Genomic DNA, 25,733 nt, shown 5'->3' with positions numbered 1-25,733 from the left:
TCTTCAACCGACCGAAAATCCACGACTAGCTACTGTACTTATGTTTGAGAGAATCTGGTTACTTGGAGTAAGAAGCAGAATATTGTATCTAGGAGCATGCTAAAGCCGAATATAGAGCCATGGCAAATGGTGTTTGTGAGTTACTTTGGCTGCAGCGAATTCTAGATGGATTACATCTTTCTGTAAATTTGCGTATGAAATTGTACTATGATAATAAGGCAGTAATCAGTATTGCCATAATCCAGTTCAACATGACCGCACCAAACATGTGGAGGTTGATAGGCACTTTATCAAAGAGAAGCTTGAAGCTGGAGTTATTTGCATGCCATTTGTTCCCACTTCGCAACAAACAGCCGACTTACCAAAGGACTGTCCTCTCATTTTTTCAATTTTCTTATTGGCAAGTTGGGCTTACTTGACATCCATGTGCAAACTTGAGGGAAGTGTTGGAAGATTGTTAGAATCCTACGAATCTCAAGCAAATCTGACAGAATAAGACAAAAATCATAATGATATCATAGAATCAAGCCAAAGAAGATAGAATCAAGCCAAGATCTCGACAATCAAAGGTGAACTATGATCTCAGCAAATAAGAAAATAAATATATCAAAAAAATTTGTCACAACCAACAGTACTATCTTTGAATATTTTTTTTATGATTTCTCACCTTTTATTGTATAGTTGTTTACTCTTTTTGTATAGCCATACTTATCTTTTTTTTGTGACTACTGTATCTAAATTTTGACCCATACTTTGGAAGAATAACAACTTCTGTAATTGAAATTATTTCCTCCATTTTTTCTTCTTAGCAGAACCCTTTTCCACAAAATATATCATTAGAAGATCAATAAATTATTATACCTAGACCTTTATTGCTCTATATATAAAACCTCTTGTAACATAAAATATATATAATCATTTTTACCTTTACCTATCTCTCTCTCCCCTCTTCCTAATATTTCTAACAAGGATTCTCTCTCTAGATCCTATCTTCTACATGATATCAGAGCAAAAGGAGAAAGAGAAACCCTAGCCGCCATCCTTTGTCTTGCAGTAGTCCTCACCATCGTCCAGTCTCTGTCCGATTGGCCCCTGTCTTCTCTGTCTGCTGCAATAATCTTCATCACCATCCAGTCTCTATTCAGTCGGCCCTCTTTGTCTTCTCTATCCGCTGCAATAGTCCTCATCGTTGTTCTTCTTATCCAGATTTTTTGCTGCCCTTGATTGGATTTCTCTTCTTTATCCAATGGCTTCTACTTCGGACATTACCGTCACATCCACCACACCCACCTTCATGGTAAATAGACTTGTCCTCATCGGACCCGCTATAATCACTGCTGACAAGTTGAATGATAAAAATTATTTATCATGGGCTGTATCTGTGGAGTTATGGTACAAAGGTCAAGACATTTCTAACCATCTTACATCCTCTATTGATCAGATCCCTGTTGTTAGTCGAGACCAGTTGGAAAGAGTCGATGCTCGAATTCTTAGTTTGATTTGGCAGATCATTGACTCTGACCTACTCTCTTCAGACCGATCCGTACATGTTATGGTACCTGGGTCCACGTCGAGAATTATACTCGAGCAATTTTACACACTTGTACGATGTGATTGGTTCTCTTTTCATCTCCGACAAGGAATTCTGATATGCAGTCTTATCTGGGATGCCATTAATCACTTGCCACTAAGTTACATGAGCTATTACCTTTTTCTCCTAATATTCGGATCCAACAGATTCAGTAGGATCATCTGATTATGTCTTATTCTCCATGGGATTCGTCCGAGAGTGTGTTCACACCCAGATCCTTAATTCAGATCATATACCCTCTCCTGCAATATTTACTCACATTTACTCGGACATCCACAGGTGTAAACCATTCTAATGCAGCTTTATCCTCCGATCACTCTACCTTATCCACTCTGTCCTCAGGAGATTCAGGTTTTAGAGGTGGACGAGATGGTCGTCGAGGCCGTGGTGGTAGAGGTGGTTGTGATGGTGGTCATCCCTGCTGCACCCACTATAATCATCATGGGCATATTCGGAATATCTGTTACCAAGATTTTCATACCGTGCGAACCGATCGATACATCCCATATCGTATCAGACCGACGGAGAACCGACACGATTTGGCTAGTAAATTCGGTAACCGATGGTACGGAAGGAAAAAAAAAGAAAAGTGAGAAAGAGAGAAAGGAGAGAGAGAGGGAGATGGGAGCCGTCGGAGGCCAGCTGCAGTCGCCGGAGGGCTTCCGAACCCCATATCGCCTGATAGGACTTTCAAGAGAGCAAGAAAGAGAAAGAGAGCGCTCGGAGGGACCTACCAAACGGACGGCGCCTCCGTCGCGAGGCCCCGATGGCCGGAGAGCCGATGCCGACGGCCTGAGGGCGGTCGAGCGAGCGGAGCCCCTCCGCAGCTCTGCCCTCTTCTTTTTTGAAACAGGCCGTCGTCTGTTTTTATTTTTTTTTTAATTTTAAACTGATGAAGTCGACAACCCAGTTGCCGACTTCAAGGATTTTTTTTAAAAAAATCAAAAATCGTGAAGCGGCAAACTATTTGTGGCTTCACTTAAAATTAGATTTTTTTGAAAAAACTCACGAAACAGGAGCGTCATCCCTATTTCATGCCCATGGCACCGCGCACATGGACTGCACCCTCCGACGGCCACGGTGGCTAGCCGAGGCCATCCGATGGCCCCACCGCTCCTTCCTCTCCCTCTTTTTCTTTCTTCCTCTCTATTTCTCTCTCTTTTTCTTCTTCCAGTTCGGATCTGCTTGCCTTCGTCGTTCATCTCAGTTCGGTACGGTACGAAACCATATCGCCGACCGATTGATACGAACGCGGTATCGGCTCAAGAAGCCTTGCTTGTTACACTTTTCATGGATTTCCACAGTGGACTGCACATAATGTGCAAACTCAATCAGCAGTGGACAACTCAACAATGTCTGCCCCGCTTCTGATAATGTTACGATCTATGGAGAGGAGTATACACGATTTCTTCAATTTCAGACATCATAACAAGCTTCCTCATCCATCACTGCTCTAACACAACATGGTAATCCGACTGTCTGTCTTAGTCATTCATCAGGTAATGTTGTTTCTTGGATCTGATCACATATCTGGGCACAAACATAGTTTTGTCCATATCATTGAGTCACAAACTTTACCACATATTACTTTGGCTAATGGGTCCACTACTCCAATTCGGGTTAGAGAAACTGTTTTTCTTCATCCTAATTTACTCGTCTTCTATTCTATATATTCCTGATTTTTCTGTTAATTTAATATTTATTAGCCAATTAACTAAACAATTGCATTGCTTAGTTACTTTTTTTCTAATTCTGTGGTGGTGCAGGACTCGAAGACAGGGAGAACGATTGGTTTCGATTTTGAGTCCCATGTTTTGTATCTGCTGTCTAGACCACCAGTGTGCAGTTGCTGCTACGCCTCTTCAAATTCACAGTCGATTAGATCATCCTCATCTCCAGAATCTCCAAAAGATGGTGTCTAGTGTATCTGGTGTCCGTGAGTTAAATTGTGAGTCGTATCAGTTAGGAAAGCAGAGTCATAGTCTTTTTCTAGTTGGTCAAATAAACATGCTTCAGCACCCTTTAGTCTGTTCATTCTGATATCTAGGGACCTAGTAAAATTATTTCTTCTATAAAATTTAACTATTTTGTCATTTTTATTGATGATTATTCTCACATGACTTGGGTGTATTTATTACATAATCATTTTAAACTATTTTTAGTTCTTACTGCATTTTATATTGAAATTAAAATCAATTTCATACATTCATTAAAATTCTTCGAAGTGATAATGCCTGTGAGTACTTATCTACTAATTTTCAAAACTTTATGGCTACTCATGGATTCTTCATCAGACATCTTGCGCTTATACGCCTCAACAAAATGGGATTGCAGAGTGTAAGAATCATCATCTTGTTGACAGCACGAACACTTCTCATACATATGCATGTGCCTGTTATTTTTGGGATGTCGCTATCCTTACTGCATGTTATCTCATAAATTGTATGCCCTCATCCTGTTGCATGATCAAATTTTCTTTTCGATTTTATTTCTTACGGACTCTCTGCATGTCTTACCTCCAAGAGTCTTTGAGTGCACCTATTTTGTCCATTAGTCTGGTCCTATTCATGATAAGTTGTCCCCAAGATCAATAAAATGTCTTTCTCAGATATTCTCGATCCCAAAAGGATATAGATGCTACTCTCTGTTCTTCATCGTATCTTTATATCATCTGACGTCATGTTCTTTGAGTCCATTCCTTATTTTTCTCTTGGGTCTAAATCTATTGTCCCTCATAGGGGTCTGTATCTATTGAGCTGCTTGTATCTCTTCCTACCGGTGACACATCCTCGTCACCTATGCCCATTCCTCCTATCTCCATCTAGCTTTGATCGCAGAATTTTCAGACATATCAGCATCGTGCACCACCTGAGATCTGCTGAGCCCATGGATTCAACACCGGCACCAATTGCTTCTCTGCCAAACAATCCTACTACACTAGCTCCTTCTGATCTGGATGTTCCTATTGCTCTGCACAAAGATACTCGAACAAAACATCCCATTGATCGTTTTGTTAGTTATCTATCCTTGTCTCCCGGATATTCTACCTTTATTTCCTCACTTGCTTCGTCTCTATTCCTCGTACTATTATACAGGCACTTGCTCATTCCGACTGGAAGCAGCAATGGATGATGAGATGTCTGCGCTGCATGCTTTGGATACTTGAAACCTTGTTCCACTTCCTCTAGATAAGTCTATTGTTGGTTGTCGCTGGTTTATACTATTAAGTGTTCTCCTAATGGGCAGGTTGATAATTGAAGGCTCGACTGGTTGCAAAAGATTTCACTCAGATTTTTGGCCCAGATTATCTTGATTCATTCTCACCTGTAGCCAAACTCATATCTGTTCGTCTTCTTCTGAGTTTAGCCACTATCTTTCACGGCCTCTTCATCAGCTGGATATTAAGAATGCATTTCTGCATAATGATCTTCACGAGGAGATTTATATGGAGCAACCTCCTAAGTATGTTGCTCAGGGGGAGTATGTATATCGGTTGAAGAAGTCATTATATGGCCTGAAGCAATCTTCCGAGCCTGGTTTGGGAAGTTCAGCTCTATTATTCTTCAATTCAGCCTTTTCAAAAGTACTTCTGGTCATTCGGTTTTCTATAGGCATTTGGAGTCAGACAAGTGCATTCTTTTGATGTCTATGCAGATGACATTATTATTACTGGTTGTGATAATAATGATGGCATTATTGCTCGAAGGGTTATTTATATCAGCAATTTCAGATCAAAGATCTGGGAGAGTTATGATACTTTCTTGGTATTAAGATTGCTCGGTCTCGTCAGGGTATAGTTATGAATCAGAGGAAGTATATCCTTGACATATTGGAGGAGACAAGTATGTTAGAGTCTTATCCTGTTGATACTCCCATGGACCTTAATGTACAACTTGTTCCTAATCAAAGGGAGCCTTTGTCAGATCCTGGAAGATATCGGAGATTAGTCGAAAAACTAAATTATCTTACAGTCACCAGGCCGGATATATCTTTTGCTGTTAGTGTCGTCAGCCAGTTTCTCGACTCTTACTATTTGTCATTGGGAGGCTGTTGTTCACATTCTTAGATATCTAAAGAGTGCACCACCAAAGGGTTATTTTACCAAGATCGTGGTCATAGCCAGTAGTTGGCTATACAGATGCAGATTGGACAGGATCTCCCTCAAATAGATGATCTACCTCTAGATATTGTGTCTTTTTTGATGGTAATCTAATCTCATGGAAGAGCAAGTAGAGAGTTGTTGCTCGTTCCAGTACTGAGGCAGAATATCATGCTATGGCTTTAACCACATGTGAGCTGGTATGGTTAAAGTCTCTTTTAGGAAAGCTTGGGATTATTCAGTCTGAGCTTATGAAGTTCTGTGATAATCAGGCTACTCTATTGCCTCGAATCCTGTGTTTCATGAGCTACAAAGCACATTGAGATAGATTGTCATTTTGTTCAAGAAAAGCTACAATCTAATATTATTTCTACGATTTTTATGAGCTCTAATGATCAACTAGCTGATATGTTTACCAAGTCATTGAGGAAACGAGGATGAATTATATTTGTAACAAGCTGGGGCTCCACAATATTTATGCTCCAGCTTGAAGGGGAGTGTTAAATTAGATAGCATGTTATGTTAACATACAAATCATTGTAATATTCCCTGTATAATCTAAACAGAAATATATCAAATCTGTATAATCCTAAACAAGGAATATATCAAACCTGTTTAGAAAATATATCATTAGGAGATCATTAGATTCATTATACCTAACCTTTATTGCTCTATATATAGAGCCTCTTGTAACATGAAATATATACAATCAGTTTTACCTTTACCTATCTCTCTCTCTCTCCCCTCTTCCTAGTGTTTATAACAAGGATTCTCTCTCTAGATCCTATCTTCTATAGATATCAATCAAATTAGGGGTCAAATCTACTACCTCCATCTTCCCTAAAATGGGATGGCTATCCCAGCATCAGACAAGGATCCTTATCAAGATGGCTATCCAAGTCAAATAGACAACCAGATGCAATGCTGGGCATAATATCTAGGTTGGAGTCCAGTCTTAGGCCTCGATGTTAGCATAAACAAAATACTGAGTCTACAAAGAATTTTGTATCACCTCGAACCACCCAATTCGGGGCATATAAAGCCATATCGAGGATAGACTGCCATCCACCCCTCAATTCAAGAAACTGATGAAGGAAAGAGGGAGAAGGAAAGAGAGGAAGAGAGACAGAGAGAAGGAGAGAGAGCATGGGGAACAAAGAGGCTGAGAGAGACATAGGGGCTTTCAAGCCCCCATCTCCTTCGGTGCACAAGAATAGGGGCAAAGCTCCCGTTTTGAAACCAAACATGGCTCTAGTGCCGACTTCACTTTAAAAAAATTCAAAATAGGGGCCAAAGCCCTTGTTTCATTTTGAAACAGAGCTTCCTCCCTTGTTCACCTACACTAAAGGAGATGAGGGCTTGAAAGCCCCCTCTCTCCCCTTCTCTTAGCCTCCCTTCCTCCCCATCCCTCTTTATTCCTCTCTTTCCTTCTCCCTCTCCCCCTCTCTCACCCCCTCCCTCCCCCTCCTCCCCCCCCTCTCTCCCTCCCTTTCCTTCTCCCTCTCCCCCTCCCTGTTGACTTTGTTATGTTGGTACAGGCGGAAATATTGTATCATATCGCCGAATAACCAGTATGAGTTTCAGTACCACACAACAAAACCTAGCATAGACACTCCATAAAGGGTTAAACATCTATTTGGTTTGTCTTTTTGAGCTAGTTTATTGGCCTATATCTTTTAATATCAAGTTTGCACAATGCACACCATATATGATATCCCAGAACCGCTGTAGAACAAAAAAAAAATCTAAACATATTAAAATAACACATAAAACACATAAAACCCTCAAGAAAATGAGAAAGCAACAAAATGTTTTCAAATTGATCAGCACCATCTTGGTACACACATGCATAACATGTTGATATGGACGTATGTTAGAATATCAAGTGTTGTCGTACTAGACTAGTAGCTTACAAGTATGGGTCTGAATATTGGTTAACCTAAACCTTGAGTGAGCTTGTGTGAGTCAGACCAGGATACCTAATAGATGATAGTAGCAAGTAGGCCATTGAAGGCTCTTTTAGCAAAGATGAATCCTGAGCCAAATGGTGGGCATCATGAGATCCAAATAGCGAACTTGTCTAAGGTTTGTACTTCCAAGACAAATAACACAAGCACAAAAGCTAACTTCAGATGTACAAAGCAGATGAGCCTTCATTTCTAATGGTGCTAAATCAGATGAAAAAAAAATGGAAGGATAACTAGGGCAGATATCATATAGACAACAAATGAAGGACATTATACACTTGGAAGACTATCATATAGAGAGATTATATTGATGACAGGTCTGGTAAAGCTAACACTATGATATAGACAAAGTACATGAATCAAGTAAAAGAGGTCTTTTTTAGCTTTTAAAAAATTTCAAAGAGGCAACATTCATTGTAAGAATGCAAGAAACAGAACACATAACGGACCAGCAAATAATGGTAGCAGACTTGCTCACTAGAATCGTGAAGTATACAAAAGCCGCAAAAGGCAAACAGCATACAGAAGCGTAGAGAGGATTGCCCTTACAAGGATGGATCCAAATGAAACCATAGATAATAGAGGTGCATCTATCAAAAAACACAACTAATGAAATTAGAGGTGCATTCTGCACTACAACAAGTATCTGAAAGGCAGAAGTTAAGCTCAAACACTTAATATGAAGCAAAGGCAACAAAGGCCCAATAACTCAAATAATGCAGAACATGATGCTTAAATTAGCTATAACGGGATTGCCATCAATTATCAACTTGGATAATGCGACCGCTGACCATGTTTTATGTAGGGGACTCTGATGCATTTATAGACAGTATGAAGAAAGCATTCTAATGAAATTCTTATAAAGTCAGCATCATACATGGACTAGAAAGATGACTAAGCTACACATAAGAAGCCTACTTAAGTCCACAAATAACAAGAGAGAAGGATGGGAAATACAAACTGACGGCAAGTCAACCACTTTTACAGATCATTTGGTTCTACATGAGTTTACTAAAAAGAAAAATAGTAAAATATGATTTCATGAATCACACACTATTTATGAGAAAAAAGGCCCCATATTGCAAAATTCATATTTCACTTCTTGTAAGTTGGCAGTTTTCCCAAAATGGATTTTGAGTGATTTTCCTAAATATAATTATCTTAGGTCCAATATAAACACTTTTTTGAGTTTTTTTATAAAATTTGCACCCAAACAGCCCCTTGAAGGGCTTTCTGTCTCATATAGAAAAAAGCAGCGTTCGTGTCCAACTAATGGAGTATTTAGCCAAGAAGAGAGAGTTCCTATGCTGGTAGCCACCGTCAGCCTCCCCACTCCTTCCCTCTCTCTCCTTCCATCCCCCTCTGTCTATCTATCTATCTATTTTCCTCTCTTCACGGAGGATGGAGCTCTAGAGACCTTGGGGCCCTCCGGCAACCTCGGCAGGCCTCTAGTGGCCTCCAACGGCCTCCCAGCCTTTCATTCTCCTTCCCTCCCCAACCCCCTCTCTCTTTTTTCCTCTCTTTCCTTCTTTGTCCCCTCATCCTCACTGTGTTCCATTTTGAATGCCGGAACCATCCTGGTTGGCTGCCAGTACGATTCAGCACACCCCAAACCAGAAAATTCAGGACGGTTCGATAAACTTGTGTCAGACTATAACTATAAGTAATTACACAAGCTTTCCACAGTCCTGAAAAACCCTTTTGACTTTGGGCCCTATGATAAATTTGCAACACTGAAAACTAGGGGGCCCTTCCCTGTTAGAAGGAAAAATCGCAACTTTGTTTTCGGTAATAATTTTTTGCTTGGCATGTTGAGTTCCTCACTAAATATTAGGGCCCTTATAAAGGCATGAACTGGCACACCGTACACTCATGGATAAACTAAGACTTGGATAAAATAAAGCCATATCATGAGGCATGCACTACACAAGTAAAAAAAAAAAAAATGACAAATGACACATTGAAACTTTAAAAGAAGGGCATGAGTTTCTGCAACATGGACCAGACTTATTGTTACCTCTTGGTAAGGACATCAATATGGTTCAAATCCCTGGTCACACTATCTCCAAGCTTCTCAATATGTTTTCTAGGAAGATCTGACAGAAGAAGAACCCTCTGCTTCCTTCAGATTTATTAATGAAAAGAGAAACATGAATATGTTAGTAAGGTGGCCTTAGCTCACAATACTTATCCAAACAGTATTTAGAAAAAAAAAAAAAAGGGAAAAAAATACCTTGCTGTAGCAGTACCTAAGCGGATTGCAGACTCATGAAACTTATTTAACTGCTTCAGTATAAACATCAGATGACTGTTTACTCCACAGATGATAATATGATCACTCTCCATAACCTGCAATTGGGCTCCTTCTCTAATCTTCTGCATGTTATTCTGCCAGAATGTAGCTAATTAAGATACAGATTCTTAGCATGAATGAGATCCAACAATTCTTCACTTTCCAGTTTCCAATAATTTCTGAAACAGAAACTTACTCTGAATTGCTCTGTCATTGTACTTAATAAGCGGGAATAAAATAATATCCCCCAGATAGCAAGGACAAGTCCAATAACACGTTCAACACGTGTTTTTTGCTGTCACACAAGCATAGCATCTGAATTAACAGCAATGTCTCACTAAAATATATTAAAAACATAAAATTTATTAATAGTAACTTAGGACATGTTTGGTGTTGCTTCTCCTTTTCAGAAATTTCTTCTCACAGAAGAAGCCAGAAGCTAGAATTTCTAGCTCCCCTTAAAATTACTTATTTAATTTCTCTTCTTATAGAAGTATGTTTTAGATGAGGGCAGGCCTACATGCAATGGTAAGATTGCTCCACTATGACCTCGGTGTTACCGGTTCAAAACACAGAAAAAACCTCTCCAAACATGGGTAACTGGATAAGGCTATGTACTCCTGACCCTCACTGCTGGAGCCTCAGGCATCTCTTTTTAGAAGTTCTTCAAATATTGTTATCAAACATTTATTTTTTCCAAGAAGCACTTTTTTCCTTTGAAAGTAAATGCTTTTTTTAAAGCAGTACCAAAGATGCCTTTGGTGCATAAACCTAAAAAATAGTAATTTAAGGGTATTTCATACTTTCAAGTGAGTAGAAGATGAACAAAGGCATGCCCAAGCTTCCCAAAAGCAGTCCTCTAAAGATTGCTGCTTACTCCTGAATTCACAAACCATTAGGCATTGTATATAGAGATAATATCCACTATATAATACAGGGTGATGATTAGAGTCAAAATATTAATAAAAGAAACAAGCTGCTTACGTTTTTGATAACCAACAAGATGATCAAAAAACTGATATGAAGCGCAAACATTTAATTAAACAACTAGGGGTATTCTTATTTTAATGAAAGTACTTTCAAGTTTCAAGCATTTAGTGAGTAACATAATAGCAAAACCAAACCTCATAAGAGGAATAGACACCCTCATATAACTATAGGACCAATACTCACCTTGTGGTCTGGATGAAATTAAAAACCAATTATTCAACATATTTATTTTCTCTGGGGGTTTATGATGATTCTTCTCCATATATAAGTACAAATGAAATTTGCTATTCAGAAACAACTTCTCACAAAAAAAGATACAGCAACCAGCCAGAAAACTACGATTTTAACAAAATATTTAAAATCAGCAATAAATGAAATGTGACAGGTCCAAACATCACCTGTACAAACATAAATTGGCTCTTACTTTGTTTATCCAAATAAGGATGATACATAGTTATTTAGTGATCTGTAAACTCACATGACATTTAAGAGTTTTTGATCATATCTGGACAAAAGAAAAAATAATATGTTTAGATGGATATGATGAAATGTCTCAAATGGAAGTGCAACAAAACTAGGTTCCTTTGTTACTAAATAAAGGTGAAGATTGTGATGATCAAGAAGATACAGCCCTCCTCCATCATTCCATGGAGGTCCTAAAAGTCACCATTAGTGAGACAAAACGTTAAGTAACAATTTAAGGTACAGGCCTCTTTCACTATCCCATGCACTTTTCACTAGGTTGTAGTATTATGCATTCTTTGTCATCTTCAAGGCATCTCTTCAATATTCCTTTCCCACCCTCTAACCTGTCCAACTCCCAACATACTCTAGCAAGACTCTTTGTATGGTCAGCCATGTCCATTACTAGGCATTTGATTTTACATCCATGGGAAGCACATTGCACCATACTTGGTCACAATATATGACAAATACCAAGCAATGGTGGCTAATAGGCATAGTGGTTTTATGCACTTGAGCCACTTCGCAGAGATGAAGATGTGGTGCTGGTCCCAACTTCATCATCTCCATAGCATTCTTAGAGACAATATTCACACAACCACCACCATCATCGACAACTTGCAACTTTAATCACCATATTTGATGTAGGTATAAAAAATCAAGGCACATCTCCAATCATCCTAGCCAAGGTTCACAACTCAATACCGGAGCCTGTGCTGGCCAGCCACGATATGGGTCCGTACCGGGCCGGACCGGCACGAACCAACACAGAAAAAGAAGCGAACCGGGAGGAGGAAAAGAGAGAAAAAGAGAGATAGAGAGAGGGGGGAAAAGAAAAGGAGTCGAGGGACCATCGGACAGCGCAGTCCACACGTGTAGCGCCGTGGGTGTAAAATAGGGCATCACCCTGTTTCACAAGGCTTTTCTTTTCAAAAGCTAAAAAAAATGAAGCCGGCAATTGGTTTGCCGGCTTCACTTAAGTGAAACCGGCAAACAATTTGCAAGCTTCACTGTTTGTCTTTTTTTTTTTTAACTTAAGTAAAACCGGCAAACCATTTGTCAGCTTCACTATTTTTGTCTTTTTTAAAAAAAATCAAAAAATAAAGCTGGCAAATGATTGCCGGCTTCACTATTCATCAATTTTTTTAAAAATGTGATGAAGGAACAGGTATCACCCTGTTTCACAAGGCTTTTCTTTTCAAAAGCTAAAAAAACATGAAACCGGCAATTGGTTTGCCGGCTTCACTTAAGTGAAACCGGCAAACAATTTGCCGGCTTCACTGTTTGTCTTTTTTTTTTTTAACTTAAGTAAAACCGGCAAACCATTTGTCAGCTTCACTATTTTTGTCTTTTTAAAAAAAATCAAAAAATAAAGCCGGCAAACTGATTGCCGGCTTCACTATTCATTGATGTTTTTAAAAAATGTGATGAAAAAACAGGGCAGTCGCAGATCCGCCCGTGCGGTTTCCGCCGGCCGGTGGCCATGGCGGCCACCCAGCAAGCTCCGATGGGCCCTCTGCCAGCTACCCTCCCTCCAATAAGTCACTCCCCCCTCTCTCTCTTTCTCTCTCATTTAAAAGCCCTATCGTGCGAACCAAAATGTGGAGGCTTCCACCGCCCTCCGATGGCCACAGCAGGCCACGCCAGCCTCTGACGGTGTTGTGGTCTCTCTCCCTCTCCACCTCTCTCTCTCTTCCTCTCTTTTCCTCTTTTTTTCCCTCGACGCCGGTGTGTGTCGCTTTTCAAGCCGAACCATCCCGGTTCTCCATCAGTCTGGTTCAGCATGTCCCAAACTGTCCGATTTGAGACGATTCTGAAAACCTTGATCCTAGCCCTTACATGTGGCAAGTACACACCTCATGATATGTACCGTAGTCTTATCATCCTCAAACTCCTATAGATCCTCATCACCAGCAACCACATCAAGAACATAAGCAACCTCCTTCAACTCACACTCAACCAAAGAATACGAAACCATCCTAAACTACCCAATTCGGAGCGTACACAACCATGCCAGTGGCGGATTGGGACAATTCCGGCATTCAAAACAAGAAATCGACAAGGAGGGAGAGAGGGAGAAAGAAAGAGAGGAAAAGAGGGGGAGGGAGGAAGAGAGATGGAGGCCACCAAAGGCCATCAGAGAGCCATTAGAGATGAGGAATAGTGCGGAGGGGCGAAGCAGGGGCTCCGGACTCTGGACTCCTATTGCACTCAAAATAACTTTTTTTATTTTCAAAATTTTAAATTAAGTCGGGACCACAATTGCTGAGTTCACCCAAAAAAAATGAACTCTGGACCCTGTTGCGCTCAAAATAATTTTTTTGTTATTTTCAAAATTTTAAATGAAGTCGAGACCACAATTGTTGAGTTCATCCGAAAAAAAATGAAACAAGGGCCAAACCCCTATTTCGATCGACAAGAGGGTAGAGCCCCTCCTTTGACCTTCATTGGCCTCGCTGGCTGTCTAGAGTCCTCCAATAACCAACTCTCCCTCTCCCTCTCCTTCCCTCCCTCCAACCCTCCTTTAGCTTTCATCAAGCTTGACAGCAGTGCAGTGAGCTCGGTTGCCCTCCGACAGCCTCCGAAGACCCTCTCTCCTCTCCCTCTCCTCCCTCTCCTTCTCTTCCCCCTCTCTCTTCCTCTCTTTCCTTCTCCACTCCCCCTTCTAGCCGATTTCTCATCTCGAATGCTAGAACCATTCTGATCAACCACCGATATGGTTTCGCACACCCCGAATCGAATGGTTTAGTGCACTTTGGCGAACCATGGTTGAAACCATGCATGTTTATCAAATATTCAAAAGTCAAAACTCATTTGATACTTATATATGATTTGAGGTTTTCATAAAAAATTAGAGCAATCATTTAATTTGGAAAACAAGATGAAATTGTATTGGCAACATAATTGAATCTCGTGCATTTGCTTTAGACTCAATCTGGCAACGCTTTGGACCCCACCAATGGGGGTTATACATTGAAATTTTGGTCATTCCAGAACTTAATTACTTTGGACTCTGGAGTTAAATATAATACTTCGAACCTACTCTACATGGGTTTAATGTAATATTTTGGACCTATTCAACAAAGGTTACATGTAGTAGGGGTGGCAATCAGGCTAGATCGGGTCGGGTCATAAACAAATCAGGTCGGATGCGAGTCGGATCAAAAAAGTCCAAATCTGAATCCGACATATTTATTAAACAAGTCTGATTTTGAAACCTGAACCTATTCTATTTAATAAATAAGTTACCCAACCCGACCCATTTAACCTGTTTATTAAATAGGTCATATCGGGTTAGATCAATAGCAACCCTGTTTAGTCTTAATATACCATTGGTTAGGCTCCTAATACACCAGTAATACATGATTTATAGGAATTTTAAAAAAAAAAAAGAAGACTAACCCAAACTTCTCTCCCTCTTTCTTCCTATCCCCATCCCCTTCGAACGGCTAGCATTTGCCAAATCCATGCTCCTCCTTTTTGCTGTATACTCTCTAAAAGAAGAAAAAATAGAAACAAATCACAGATCCAAATCCAAGAACGAGAAAGCAAGAAAGAAGTTGAGAATTCAAAGTGTACTACCGAATTGAGAAGCTTCCTAAGGCCACCATCATGGCGTCGACCACAAAGAGATGAGCGCACGCGCAAGAGAGAGAGAGAGAGAGAGAGAGAGGGAGAGGAGGAGAGGAATATAATTATTCTTGTCTCAAATTAAGAGTGGGGGATAGAGGGAGGAGGGGAGAAAGACAGAATAATAGAGGAGAAGAAAGCTCGAAAATAGTTCCTTTCCATTTTCTCGCTCTTCTCCTCGATATTCACTCTCTTACCATCTCATTTATGATGGATAGTGACATATCATTAAAAATATATATTTAAATATTAAATAAGTCATAAAATTCTTATGATGGTCATTTGCCATGTGTATCATGGCATTTAAAACATCGTCATGGGGACCGCCCATGCTTTAGTGCGCCTGTCCCGTTCAACTTCACGTGAACTTTGTGAAGGCATAGGGAAAAAAAAAGCCATCCTGCGAACCACATCCAATTTTACATAAAATACGCTGGATCAGAGCGATGAGCAAGACTTCGACCCGAGGAATGAGCGGGACTCAGAAACTTAGTGTTTTTCTAAAATCAGGCTCAGGCCTCAAGATTAAGATGGACGTGGGGCTCAAGACTGAGGCAAAGTGGTAGACATGGGACTTGAGATGAGGCTAAGAGAGAAAAATTGATCCATTTAAAATGGTTACCCGACATGACCCTATTACTAAACGGGTTAAATGGGTTAAATAGATCGAGAAAGTAAAATCTAAATCCGACCTGATTATTGAACAGTCTAAACGGGTTGACCTATTTACGATTCAAACCTATTTATGATGGGTCGAACGCAGGTCAGGTTGATGGGTCAGGTCACATTTTGCCACCCCTAACTCTGGATCTATACCACAAATATCACAGGGATAATATAATCATAGTTTTCTAATCAAAAAAACTGCTCTAGAAAATTGCTCATAAATTGTTTAATCAAAATTTGCATATCGAACTTTGGTCTCAAAAGATGGCACATAAAATATTCTTTCGAATTATATGTGGAGCATTGATTTGGAAAAATAATTTGCATATAACAACTTGCATTTATATGTATAATTCTGATTATGGACATCCTACCATTGTTAAATAAACTATCATATATCGTGCATCCATAAATTGTTCAAGCTACTTTTGTTATACTTGCTTGATCCCTTTAGTTAGAATTGTTGGTTGCTTACAAAGCTTTCAACTTACGCCTCATCTTTCTCCCTTTTTCTAAGTCCAAGGCTTAGAGCAAGGTCCTAGATCTAGTTGAACATGGCCCTACTATTATAGTTTTTAACCTTTTATTTTTAAAAACCCCTTGATATTGTGGTTTTGTAGAACTTGTTTAAACTTGATGCTTTTGAGGATTTGTTATGTCAGTTAAGTATGTGGATTTGTGTGATTAACATGTGGCCAACTCAAAGTATTAATTGAGGAATTTCGAAACTTGCTTACATTGGTTGGTTGTTAGAATTGGTCTATTGCTTTGTTAGCAGGTGGCCACCTTGCATGCTCGCGGGCCAAGCCCCATGCATGTGTGGTGGATTGCCACTTCTCTCGACATGTACCATTAGGTCAGGAAGTGACAACTATTGAGAATTAATCCTTCTCTAACAAGCAGTATGTGTGATGATAAACATTTTCCATAAAAAGATACTGCAAGGGGAAAAGCATCATACACACACATCTAAAATAGAAAACCTCAAATATTAATGATTGAACCATTGAGGAACATAATGTACAATAGTTCCAACATGTACAACTAAAGCAAGCATAATGAAGACAATCAGTCATGCATTTAAAAGAGAATCAATATTCTGAGAGATTCCTCTTAGGACAAAAATATATATCATTAGAGAATGCAAAACGCAGTTGGTTACCTTAACTTGTAAAATAGGAGACCTCCAACAACAACAAATGAGAAACATGCCACCAATAACGCAACAAAAATCCTACAATCATGTATAAAATATCATTATAATTGCACATAGATGGCTATAATCACAAGAAACAAGCATTATCCCTAACCATAATGGATCTGGTAGATGAATTTTACCAGTCATGAAGTCAAGAACTACAAATTACGTATATTGGTAAAGCAAATATTTAGAAATTGACTCAAATAAATGATAAATTTCTTGAAATGTGTAGTTTAATAAAAAAATGACCCCGGTAAGGCCATGAGAGTATCTTAAAAAAATACAGAGAAACTTCTTTTTACTATGGTGAACCACATTTTTATTTAATATAGTTAGTGTGAAATGAAAAATTAGTGACAGTATCAGCTATGAAATCCAGAACTTATTAAACCTCATCATTCCAATCAAATTATGTAAACATCAATGTCAAAGTTCAAAACGTGTGTCTATTATTTAAAGAGTACTTAACTGCTTATGTCATTTAATTTTCAGCAATTGGAGAACAAAGAAGGGTATCATCCAATATCTGAAAAGGATGGTTAACGATGCTTTTGGGTCCAAGGAGGAAAAGAGAATTCACCTTATCAGCATTCTGTTTTAAGATTTAACATATTTTATGCCAATATGCTATGAATGAAGATATTACTATTCATTTTTATCTTCATTCCTGGATATCATGAGGCTATGTTTCTTTGGCAGGAAGAGGCTCAAGAATGAGAATCATTTTCCCTTTTCATGATTCTCACATCTGGCAGGTATCAAGAAAATGTATGGAGAACTTCAAGCAATAGCAAATTCTTGAAGAAAGTGTTAATATGATATCCCATAGAAGGGTTAGGCATAGTTCTATGTAGCCAAGTGACAACTCTCTAGGAATTAAAATAAAATTCTAGCCCCACAACATTCATGTCTCATGCCCAACTCCTCTCTTCCTCTTCCTCTCCTCCTCTCCCCCACCCCATGCCCCCGCCCAATCTACTAGTGACTCCATGTTGTGGATTCAAGTGCAGATTATTTACAAAATAGTATGCACAGTAAATATCATGCTAGTGCATATCTGAGCATGACACGGACGTGACACCAGCTGTACTCGTGCTTGGTATGCCACAATGCTAGTCTATGCCAAGAGTGTCATGGCTCAGCACAAAACTTACCTTAATTGTCAGACCAACATGCCACCAGAATGTGATACATAAAATCCCCCATGCCAAGCAAGTGACAAAATTGCCAAGCAGCTCCAACCAGCAACACTTCTTCCCAACCCCCTGCGTCCTCCATCTCAACCTAAATAGCCATGACTAGGTCTCAAGTTTTTTTTTCCCCTTTTTGTGGTTTCTAGTGAACATTCATTGGGCCCTCTAAATCACGTTTACAATCACATTTTCGGATACTAGGACTGGATCTTGTACTGGTCTTTATCGAAATGGTATGGTACCAAATACTGATACACGGTATGGGACTGCATAAGTCCAGTACTGATCACTGTACACCGATGCCGGTTTTCTTCTAGAATGGTAGGGTACACTCGTACCAAGTCCCCTTCCATCAGTTTTAAAACCTTGCTTTGAATCTGATAAACTGCCTATCTAGTTGAGATATTTTAATTTGGATTCTGATATCCCTTGCTTCCAGTGGATAAAGATGCATCCCTTTTAACCTTAGAAAGTCAATACATGATAAACCAATGTATTTTCCTTAATGGGCACAAACAAACGACTTTCCCAATCAAATTGTTTCATTTGCTACTGGAGATAAACATGGTGGGGCAAAGAGAAAAGGATAAATGGTCAAAGCAAAAAAAAAGTACAACATCAAACGAGCACGAAGAACTTTTTAAAGGTGCAGTAGTAACAAGATAAGAAGAGCAAAACGAGAAAGAAGAAAGTTTGAGATACTGCTTGTAGGTTTATTTGTTTTATATCTGATAATTGTCTTATTGGAGATAGGCCCTAGACAGAATTTCTTTTATGCCAATAAAATGGATATTTTCATGTCTATACACAAACTCTTATATCTTATTCTTTACACATCTTGTCTACTTTTTTCCTTTTCTTTGGTTCATCTACTATAATCGTAACAATCATTTTAAAATTTTCATGGCAAAGCCCATGTGTTTCAACCTCCAAGACTTTGAGAGAATGATCGTTATATATATTGTAATAGCTTGTCATATACTCAAGGATGTGTGTGTGTGTGTGTGTGTGTGAAGAGAGAGAGAGAGAGAGAGAGAGAGAGAGAGAGAGAGAGAGAGAGAGAGAGTTTATGGGGGTGAGATTGGAATACAAACTGTCTTCTTGATGCATAATATGTTGAATTGTATTGTAATAGGTGATATGTGTTAGAGACCAAAATATATGACTTTTCTTATTGAACTTTTGGCTTTTGGTTTTTATTGATTTTTGGGCATATTAAAATTTATGATATCATAATATTTGAGAAAATATTTTAGCATTTAAAAGTTAAAATACTAACCTCACCTCAAATTTGGAATTTGAACTGAAGCTGAGAAATCAACATTTTATTCTCCTGAAATTTGAATTCTTCAGTTTCTTTATTGAACTTGAATTGGGAGGGAATACTCCGTTGTTTACATATAATATCTTAAGTAAATAGGAGTTCTATTTTTAGTACTTAGTAGTTTTCATCAGTCATTAGCAACGTGCTTGCTAAGTCACTAGCATATCTAACTAGCCCTGCCAACCAGCCACCATACCAACCAATCTATGAGGGACTGACTTGAGCATGAGAATCACCTGCCTAGCCTATAAATAGGGGCTAAGGAGGGCAAGCTACAGGGAAGGGAAAATACGTGTGAGCTTCTCAAAGACAAGAAAGAAAAAGGGAAGTTGGAACTCTTAACAAGAACCTTATTGATTTATATTGCACCATATCGTATGAAAGCTTTGCTCTAGACTTTTCATTAAAATTTCTTTGGTCTTTTTTTCAAGTATCAAAGTCAGTAAGTCACTTTTAAGCTTGTCCACCATTTTGAAATTCTAAATCACATGCTATTTTCAAAATCTATGATTTCCTTTCTGAGTAACACTGCCATGCTATCTTGAATTTATGTTTTAATTTGCATTATCGAATCCTAATAATTCCAAGTTTCCAGCCTTAGTTGTTTTAAAACCTGGACTTTGGAAAGTTAGAATTGCTTTTGCTTTTTAAAAATTGCAGTCAAATCCAATTTTATGTGCTGCTTAGAAGATCTAAAGATTCTAAACCATATGGTTATTACCAAAATATAGGTTTCTTTAGATGTTTGAGTTCTACAATTGGATTTGGTTTTAGAATTTTGAAATCTTCAATTAGTTGCAAATGCTTTTGACTTACTCTTCCTTAGCTTTGTCAGTACTATGTTGGTAACTGTTTATGGAATCTACCTTGAAATTTTGAATTTCAAGTTTTCAAATTGATATTTCTACACTAGTATTTATCAATTCCAACTTGAAATTCTAGAGTCTAGACACATTACATCTCCTATGTTTGTGTTTTTCCATTGAAGCTATTAACAATCATTTTGTATGGCATTCGCGAGTTTCTATTAAATCCAAAAAGGGCGACATAGTTTAAAATAACAAATGGGCCCCTAGTTAGGTGACTGGTGAGTGGCCTCATTTGAATGACAAATAAATATATATATAAGCCAAGGTTTCAAATCTTGTGGGACGAAGCTATCCCAGTTTTCCTAGAATGAGATGCACTACCATCCCATTCTGTCCCGACCTTAGAACAAGGGATGTCCTAAGATATGCTAATCAGGATGCTGGGACAACGCTAGGACAGTCCTATAGTAGCCCGAAACCAGGGAGGGAAGGTTTCCTCCCCTATTTCCTTTGTTTTTTCCCACCATCATGCCATATTTGGTTGCCAATGAGAGAGGAACACAGAGGCCCTGCTGCCTCCTTCTAGATCGACTGGGAAGCCAATTGTATCCCGTCAATCCAATTTTGAGCTGACTAGCCCTTCTTCCAGGCTGGCTTGTCCTACTTTGGCTGCTTGACAAGAAGGCAGACTTCCCCCTTTGCTCAATCGCATATCTTCACACATCAAGATGCACTAGAAAGCAGAGGGCACAAGATTGTTGCCTCGCTGCTATTTCTTTCTCCCCGTCTACAATTTGAATTGAGGAAGGGCTATGCTGCCTCCCACTAAACCAAACACCATCACTGCCTCTCCTTCCTCCATGCCTTGCCACTGCGGCCTGGCCACCGCATCCTCACCAACCACCTCCCTCTCTCCCACCCTCCTCGACATTGGTAAGCCACAACCCCCTCTGCCATCCTTCTTCTCTAAACGAACAGGGAAGCCCTTGTTTCTGCTTTCTTTTCCCCATTTTTGCTTTCTCTAGTCGTCAACCATCACTGATGTTGTAGCTATCGCAACCCTTGCCAGAGGTTGAAACTCTAATCTATGCCATTGATGTCATCGCTAGCCTACCTCCACCATGGTTTAAGCAATGACCGCCTCTCATGTTCTCCTCTTTTCTTTTTCCTTCCAACCTACATTCTAACACTTCTGGCCATGATTTTCAGAACCATCCCGAACCGGACGGTTTGGGGCACGCCGAACTGGATCGGCGGAGAATCGGGATGATTCCGACAGAAAAAACAGCACATGCCGGTGCCAGAAAAGAAAGAAAAGGAAACAAAGGAAGAGAGAGGGGGAGAGGGAAAGGCCGGCAGTGGCCCTCTATGGCTGTCGGAGGGCTGCGGAAGCCTCCACGGCTCGATTCGCCTGATAGGACTGCTGCAATGAGCGAGAAAGAGAGAGGGGGAGACCGCCAAAGACGGGAGGACAGGACAGCGGAGGGGGCATCAGAGGTCTTCGGGTGGCCATTGTGGCCACTGGGCGACGAAAGCAGTGTGGGCGGAGTCGCGACCACGAAACAGGGGCGACCACCCCTGTTCACACATCAACCCTTTTTTAAAAAAAGAGATGAACAGTGAAGCCGGCACTTGGTTTGCTGGCTTCACTTTTTAAGAACTTTTTAAAAAAATTTAAAAACAGTGAAGTCAGTAATCGATTTTCTGACTTTCAATGCTTTTTTAAAAAACTCAAAAATAATGAAGCCGGCAAACCTATTGCCGGCTTCACTATTGTCAGGCTTTTTAAAAAAACCCATAAAATAGGAGGCATTTTTAAAGAGCCCCCTGTTTCAAAGCCATGGAGCCGAAGGTAGTGTTTACACCATCCGACGACCATGGCGGCCTCTCCTCTGGACCCCCCTCAGTCTGATTCTTCCCCCTCCCCCCTCTCTCTTCTCTCTTTTCTCCCGCAGATGATGCGGAGCCACGGTGGTCACCGCGGCCCTCCAAGGGCCTGCACAGCCCTCAGGTGGCCACCAGCAGTGTCTCCGCCGCCTCAACCTCCTTCCCTCCCCTTCTCTCTCTCTTCCTTTCTTTTCCTCTCTGTCTCTCTTTTCCTTCTCCCCGATTTGTCCCTTCCCTTCATCGGTTCGTGCCAGTCCGATCCGATATGGGGCCATGCCGAACCGTGCCGCCGGCCTACTAGAACGGCCATCGATACGGATATTCAAAACCTTGCTTCTAGCCATTCACCGCCACCTATAGTCGCCGCAAATCATAGCCTATTGACCATCGTCTGCCAGTTGTAAACCACCCTTCCACCTGAACCTCAGCACCACCGCCACCTCATCTCCATTTCATTTTGTTGTCTCTCACTTCCTCTTTCCATCTCTTCCTCTTTTTAATTCTATCTCCGCTCTCTTTCGAGTTCTCTCTCACTTGGATGGACGGCATAGGGCTGATCAAAATTTTATCTCTCCATCTCTCCCTCTATCTTTCTTTGGTTCTTACTGTAACCCGAATTACTCAATTCCATAAATCAAGGAGAGCGTGGAACACCAAATCTAGGAGGCACATCAAGTTCTGGGGATAAAGCCTACCATCGAGGAAATTGCAACCCCCCTTGTTCCCACTATCATTAGATCAAGGGACAGATGGCACCCTGAGGGATATATTTAGGTTCGGGGCGTGCAACCAGATCCTAGCCACTAGTCAACAAATCTGGAGTCACAACCCCTAACTTGGAAAAGTTCCAAATTGTGGAACCATGGGTAGACCCCACAAACCTATAGACCCTTCGTATGCCCCAAATTTAAATTGAAAATTTTGGGTTGCTTTAGATTTCAAGGGAACCTAATCGTCAATTGTTTTTGTCTAGGTCGTGCGGAACATCTTGGAGGAAATTCTGTTTTACGACTTGGCAATAACTACCTCTATCCTAGCATTATATCACATATATAAATTGCTTTATAATGCTTAATTGTATACCTGCATTTGATGTTAATTTGAGTATTGAAATTTAGTTATGAATAGTGATCATGCATATTTATATTAGATGTTGTATATGCTAGACAACTAAAATTTGGATTAAGCGTGACATGAATTATGTGGGCATGAATTACATGGGAACATTTGTCAATTTTATTAGTTGTGATGTATTGCTCCCTAGTCTAACTATGAACATGGTTTAGGATCTAATCTTCTTTTGGACCTCCAGTGGGGGCAATCACTAGCAAATGCCAGTTGACAATATGTTGTAATCAAGAGCTAGTTTCCTTCTAAGCCACATCGGTGGACCATCATTGGTACATAATGTCGTAGGCATATTTCCTTGTGATTTTAGAGCTAGTCTCCTTTTGAGCCTTTAGTGGGGCGATCAGTGGCACATGCGAATAGACAATATGTTGTAGTCAGGAGTTGGTCTCTTTTGAAGATTACCATAAGCCGATCATGGCCATAGTCATAAAGGCTCGAAGAGATTGGATGATTTATCTATATCGATTTGCAAGATTTATTTCTTGATCAGGTGTATTAATTTTTCTGGAAAGTTATGCTGAATAAACATGCTTCATATATTTTGTGTTTATCAGCGTGCTTTTATTTATAATAGAAAAGTTTATATTGTGAAATCGATGTTTTATGCATAAAATACTTGATCCAACTAGAGATAGAGGTGACTTACTAGGCTTTTAGCTCAACTTTATTTTTCAAATGCCGACAAATAGTGTGAATGGGATCATGGTCTATAAGCGATAGAACTAGGATTTAGAAGTGATCCTTTTTGGAATAATATGTTATGTAGTCGACATAGATCAAGTTTGAAAATAATTTTGGACATTGTTTTGTGACTATCATTTTAAGGAAGTTTAATATCTTAGTTTACCTACATTGACACTATATGTAATTTTTCTCAGGCCTTCCATATCCTATGGGTCAAACCCTATAGGGCGTGCAATCGTCTATCACGTGCATGCTCATACTAGTGGGATGGGGCGTGATAGGTACCGTCCCAACACTCGGGATCTTAAGGGATGTCCTGCCGAAACTTGAGTCCTTGATATATGTTAAGTAATTCAAATAATCAAATAAGGATATATGCAAACACCTAGCTATATGGGCATCAAGGATTTACGTGGCCTCATCTAATTTAACTAGTAAGAGTATATGTGGCATCATTGACATAGCAGCAAGGATTTATGTGGCCTTAGGTGGATTATTGGTGAGGGTATATGCGGCCTCATATGCATTAGCAACAAGGATTTATGAGGCTTTGAGGCCTTAAGCTATGTCTTTTGCTAGAACTGGAGGTAGCAACAGGTATCAATTTCCCACAGTGGCGTGTTCCACTATTTGGTAAGTCATTCAGTGCAGGAATGCCAAATCCCAGGGATACCCCATCTCACAAAAAGGGGTAAAACCATACCAACAGGAGAGATTGGTTTTTATTTTGGATTTGTTTGAGTAACAAAAAAAGAAACTCCTAACATATTATATACTTAATATTTTTTATATATTAAATGTATATTATAATAATATAAACTATTTACCATAAATAATAATAATAAGTGGATAAATATACAAAACTAATAGTATATAACATACCATATTATATCATACGAAAAATACATTATATAATCATATGAACCAAAGTACGCCATCTTAGTACTGAACCCCATATTGGTACCAATCTACTACTATGACGGTACATCCGGTACGAGGACCAGTTGGACATACTAATACTTGGTATGCCTCCTATATCGCATATTAATTTGTTACTAGTTTGGTATGGTGTGGTCAATAGGCACCAATACTGGCCGATATGAATCTCCTTGAATCATAAACTATATGGTTAAGAATATTCTCTTTTATTATATCATATATTTATATAATATAACATAATATTTGGTATATTAGGCTAAATATATTATTAGTACAATAACTTAATAACATATTATGCTCATACTGACAATATTACTTTATTAAATGTTACAACATCGCAAATATATAACTGTTCTCTTATTAACATTAATAATTTTATCATTACAACATTTTTATGCAGAAAAGAATATTAAATAATTATTGTAAGAGTGCAAACAGAACTAGATACACTCACATTGGTTCCCTCAAAATCTCTACATATTACACATGTCTATGTTTGGAAGCTGCAGGTTTCCGTGCTTTATTTTAATGGCTGTTTTCCTCATTTGCATATTGTATTTTTTCAGTGCATTATTTTGGACATGATGGCTGGAAAAAGCTCTCAGGAGATGATGTTGGGGAGCTTCATTACACATACTACCCAGTTGCCCCAAGTCCTATTGAACATGCGATGGCTGAGGTCCCACCAGCTTGAGGGCATTATCCCTTAGGCCGTCCTGCCTTTGATAATCAGCTTACACCTTTTTTTTAATTTTATTTTTTTAAGAAAACTGCAAGAGAAAGCAATTCTTATTACATTATTCTCAAATATCAATTATATATTTTTATTATCTTAATATGAATACTATGTTAGAATGATAATATTAA

The 25,733-nt window shown here is 39.3% G+C and overlaps 1 protein-coding gene across 6 annotated transcripts in view; it reads right to left on the bottom strand.

Annotated features, from left to right (window-relative positions):
* LOC140850800 (putative ion channel POLLUX-like 2) overlaps positions 1–25,733 on the bottom strand; it is a 64,938-nt gene that overhangs the window by 21,666 nt on the left and 17,539 nt on the right. For 4 of the 6 annotated variants that reach the window (XR_012139648.1, XR_012139649.1, XM_073253714.1 and 1 more), the window contains exons 4-8: positions 16,861–16,932; positions 10,754–10,829; positions 10,147–10,245; positions 9,891–10,045; positions 9,675–9,779 (exon numbers count right to left, since the gene is read on the bottom strand). Coding sequence is in view for 4 of the 6 variants with exons in the window: in XM_073253714.1 (XP_073109815.1) it covers positions 9,675–9,779; positions 9,891–10,045; positions 10,147–10,245; positions 10,754–10,829; positions 16,861–16,932 (507 nt within the window). In the remaining 2 variants the exon portion in view is untranslated. Of the gene's footprint in view, positions 1–8,106; positions 8,248–9,674; positions 9,780–9,890; positions 10,046–10,146; positions 10,246–10,753; positions 10,830–16,860; positions 16,933–25,733 lie in introns of all 6 variants that reach the window. The other 2 variants (XM_073253712.1, XM_073253713.1) reach the window with 2 other exon arrangements.

The sequence above is a fragment of the Elaeis guineensis genome, chromosome 3 (genome assembly GCF_000442705.2).
Source record: "Elaeis guineensis isolate ETL-2024a chromosome 3, EG11, whole genome shotgun sequence".
Lineage (NCBI taxonomy): Eukaryota > Viridiplantae > Streptophyta > Magnoliopsida > Arecales > Arecaceae > Elaeis > Elaeis guineensis.
This window is presented reverse-complemented; position numbering and strand designations above follow the sequence as displayed.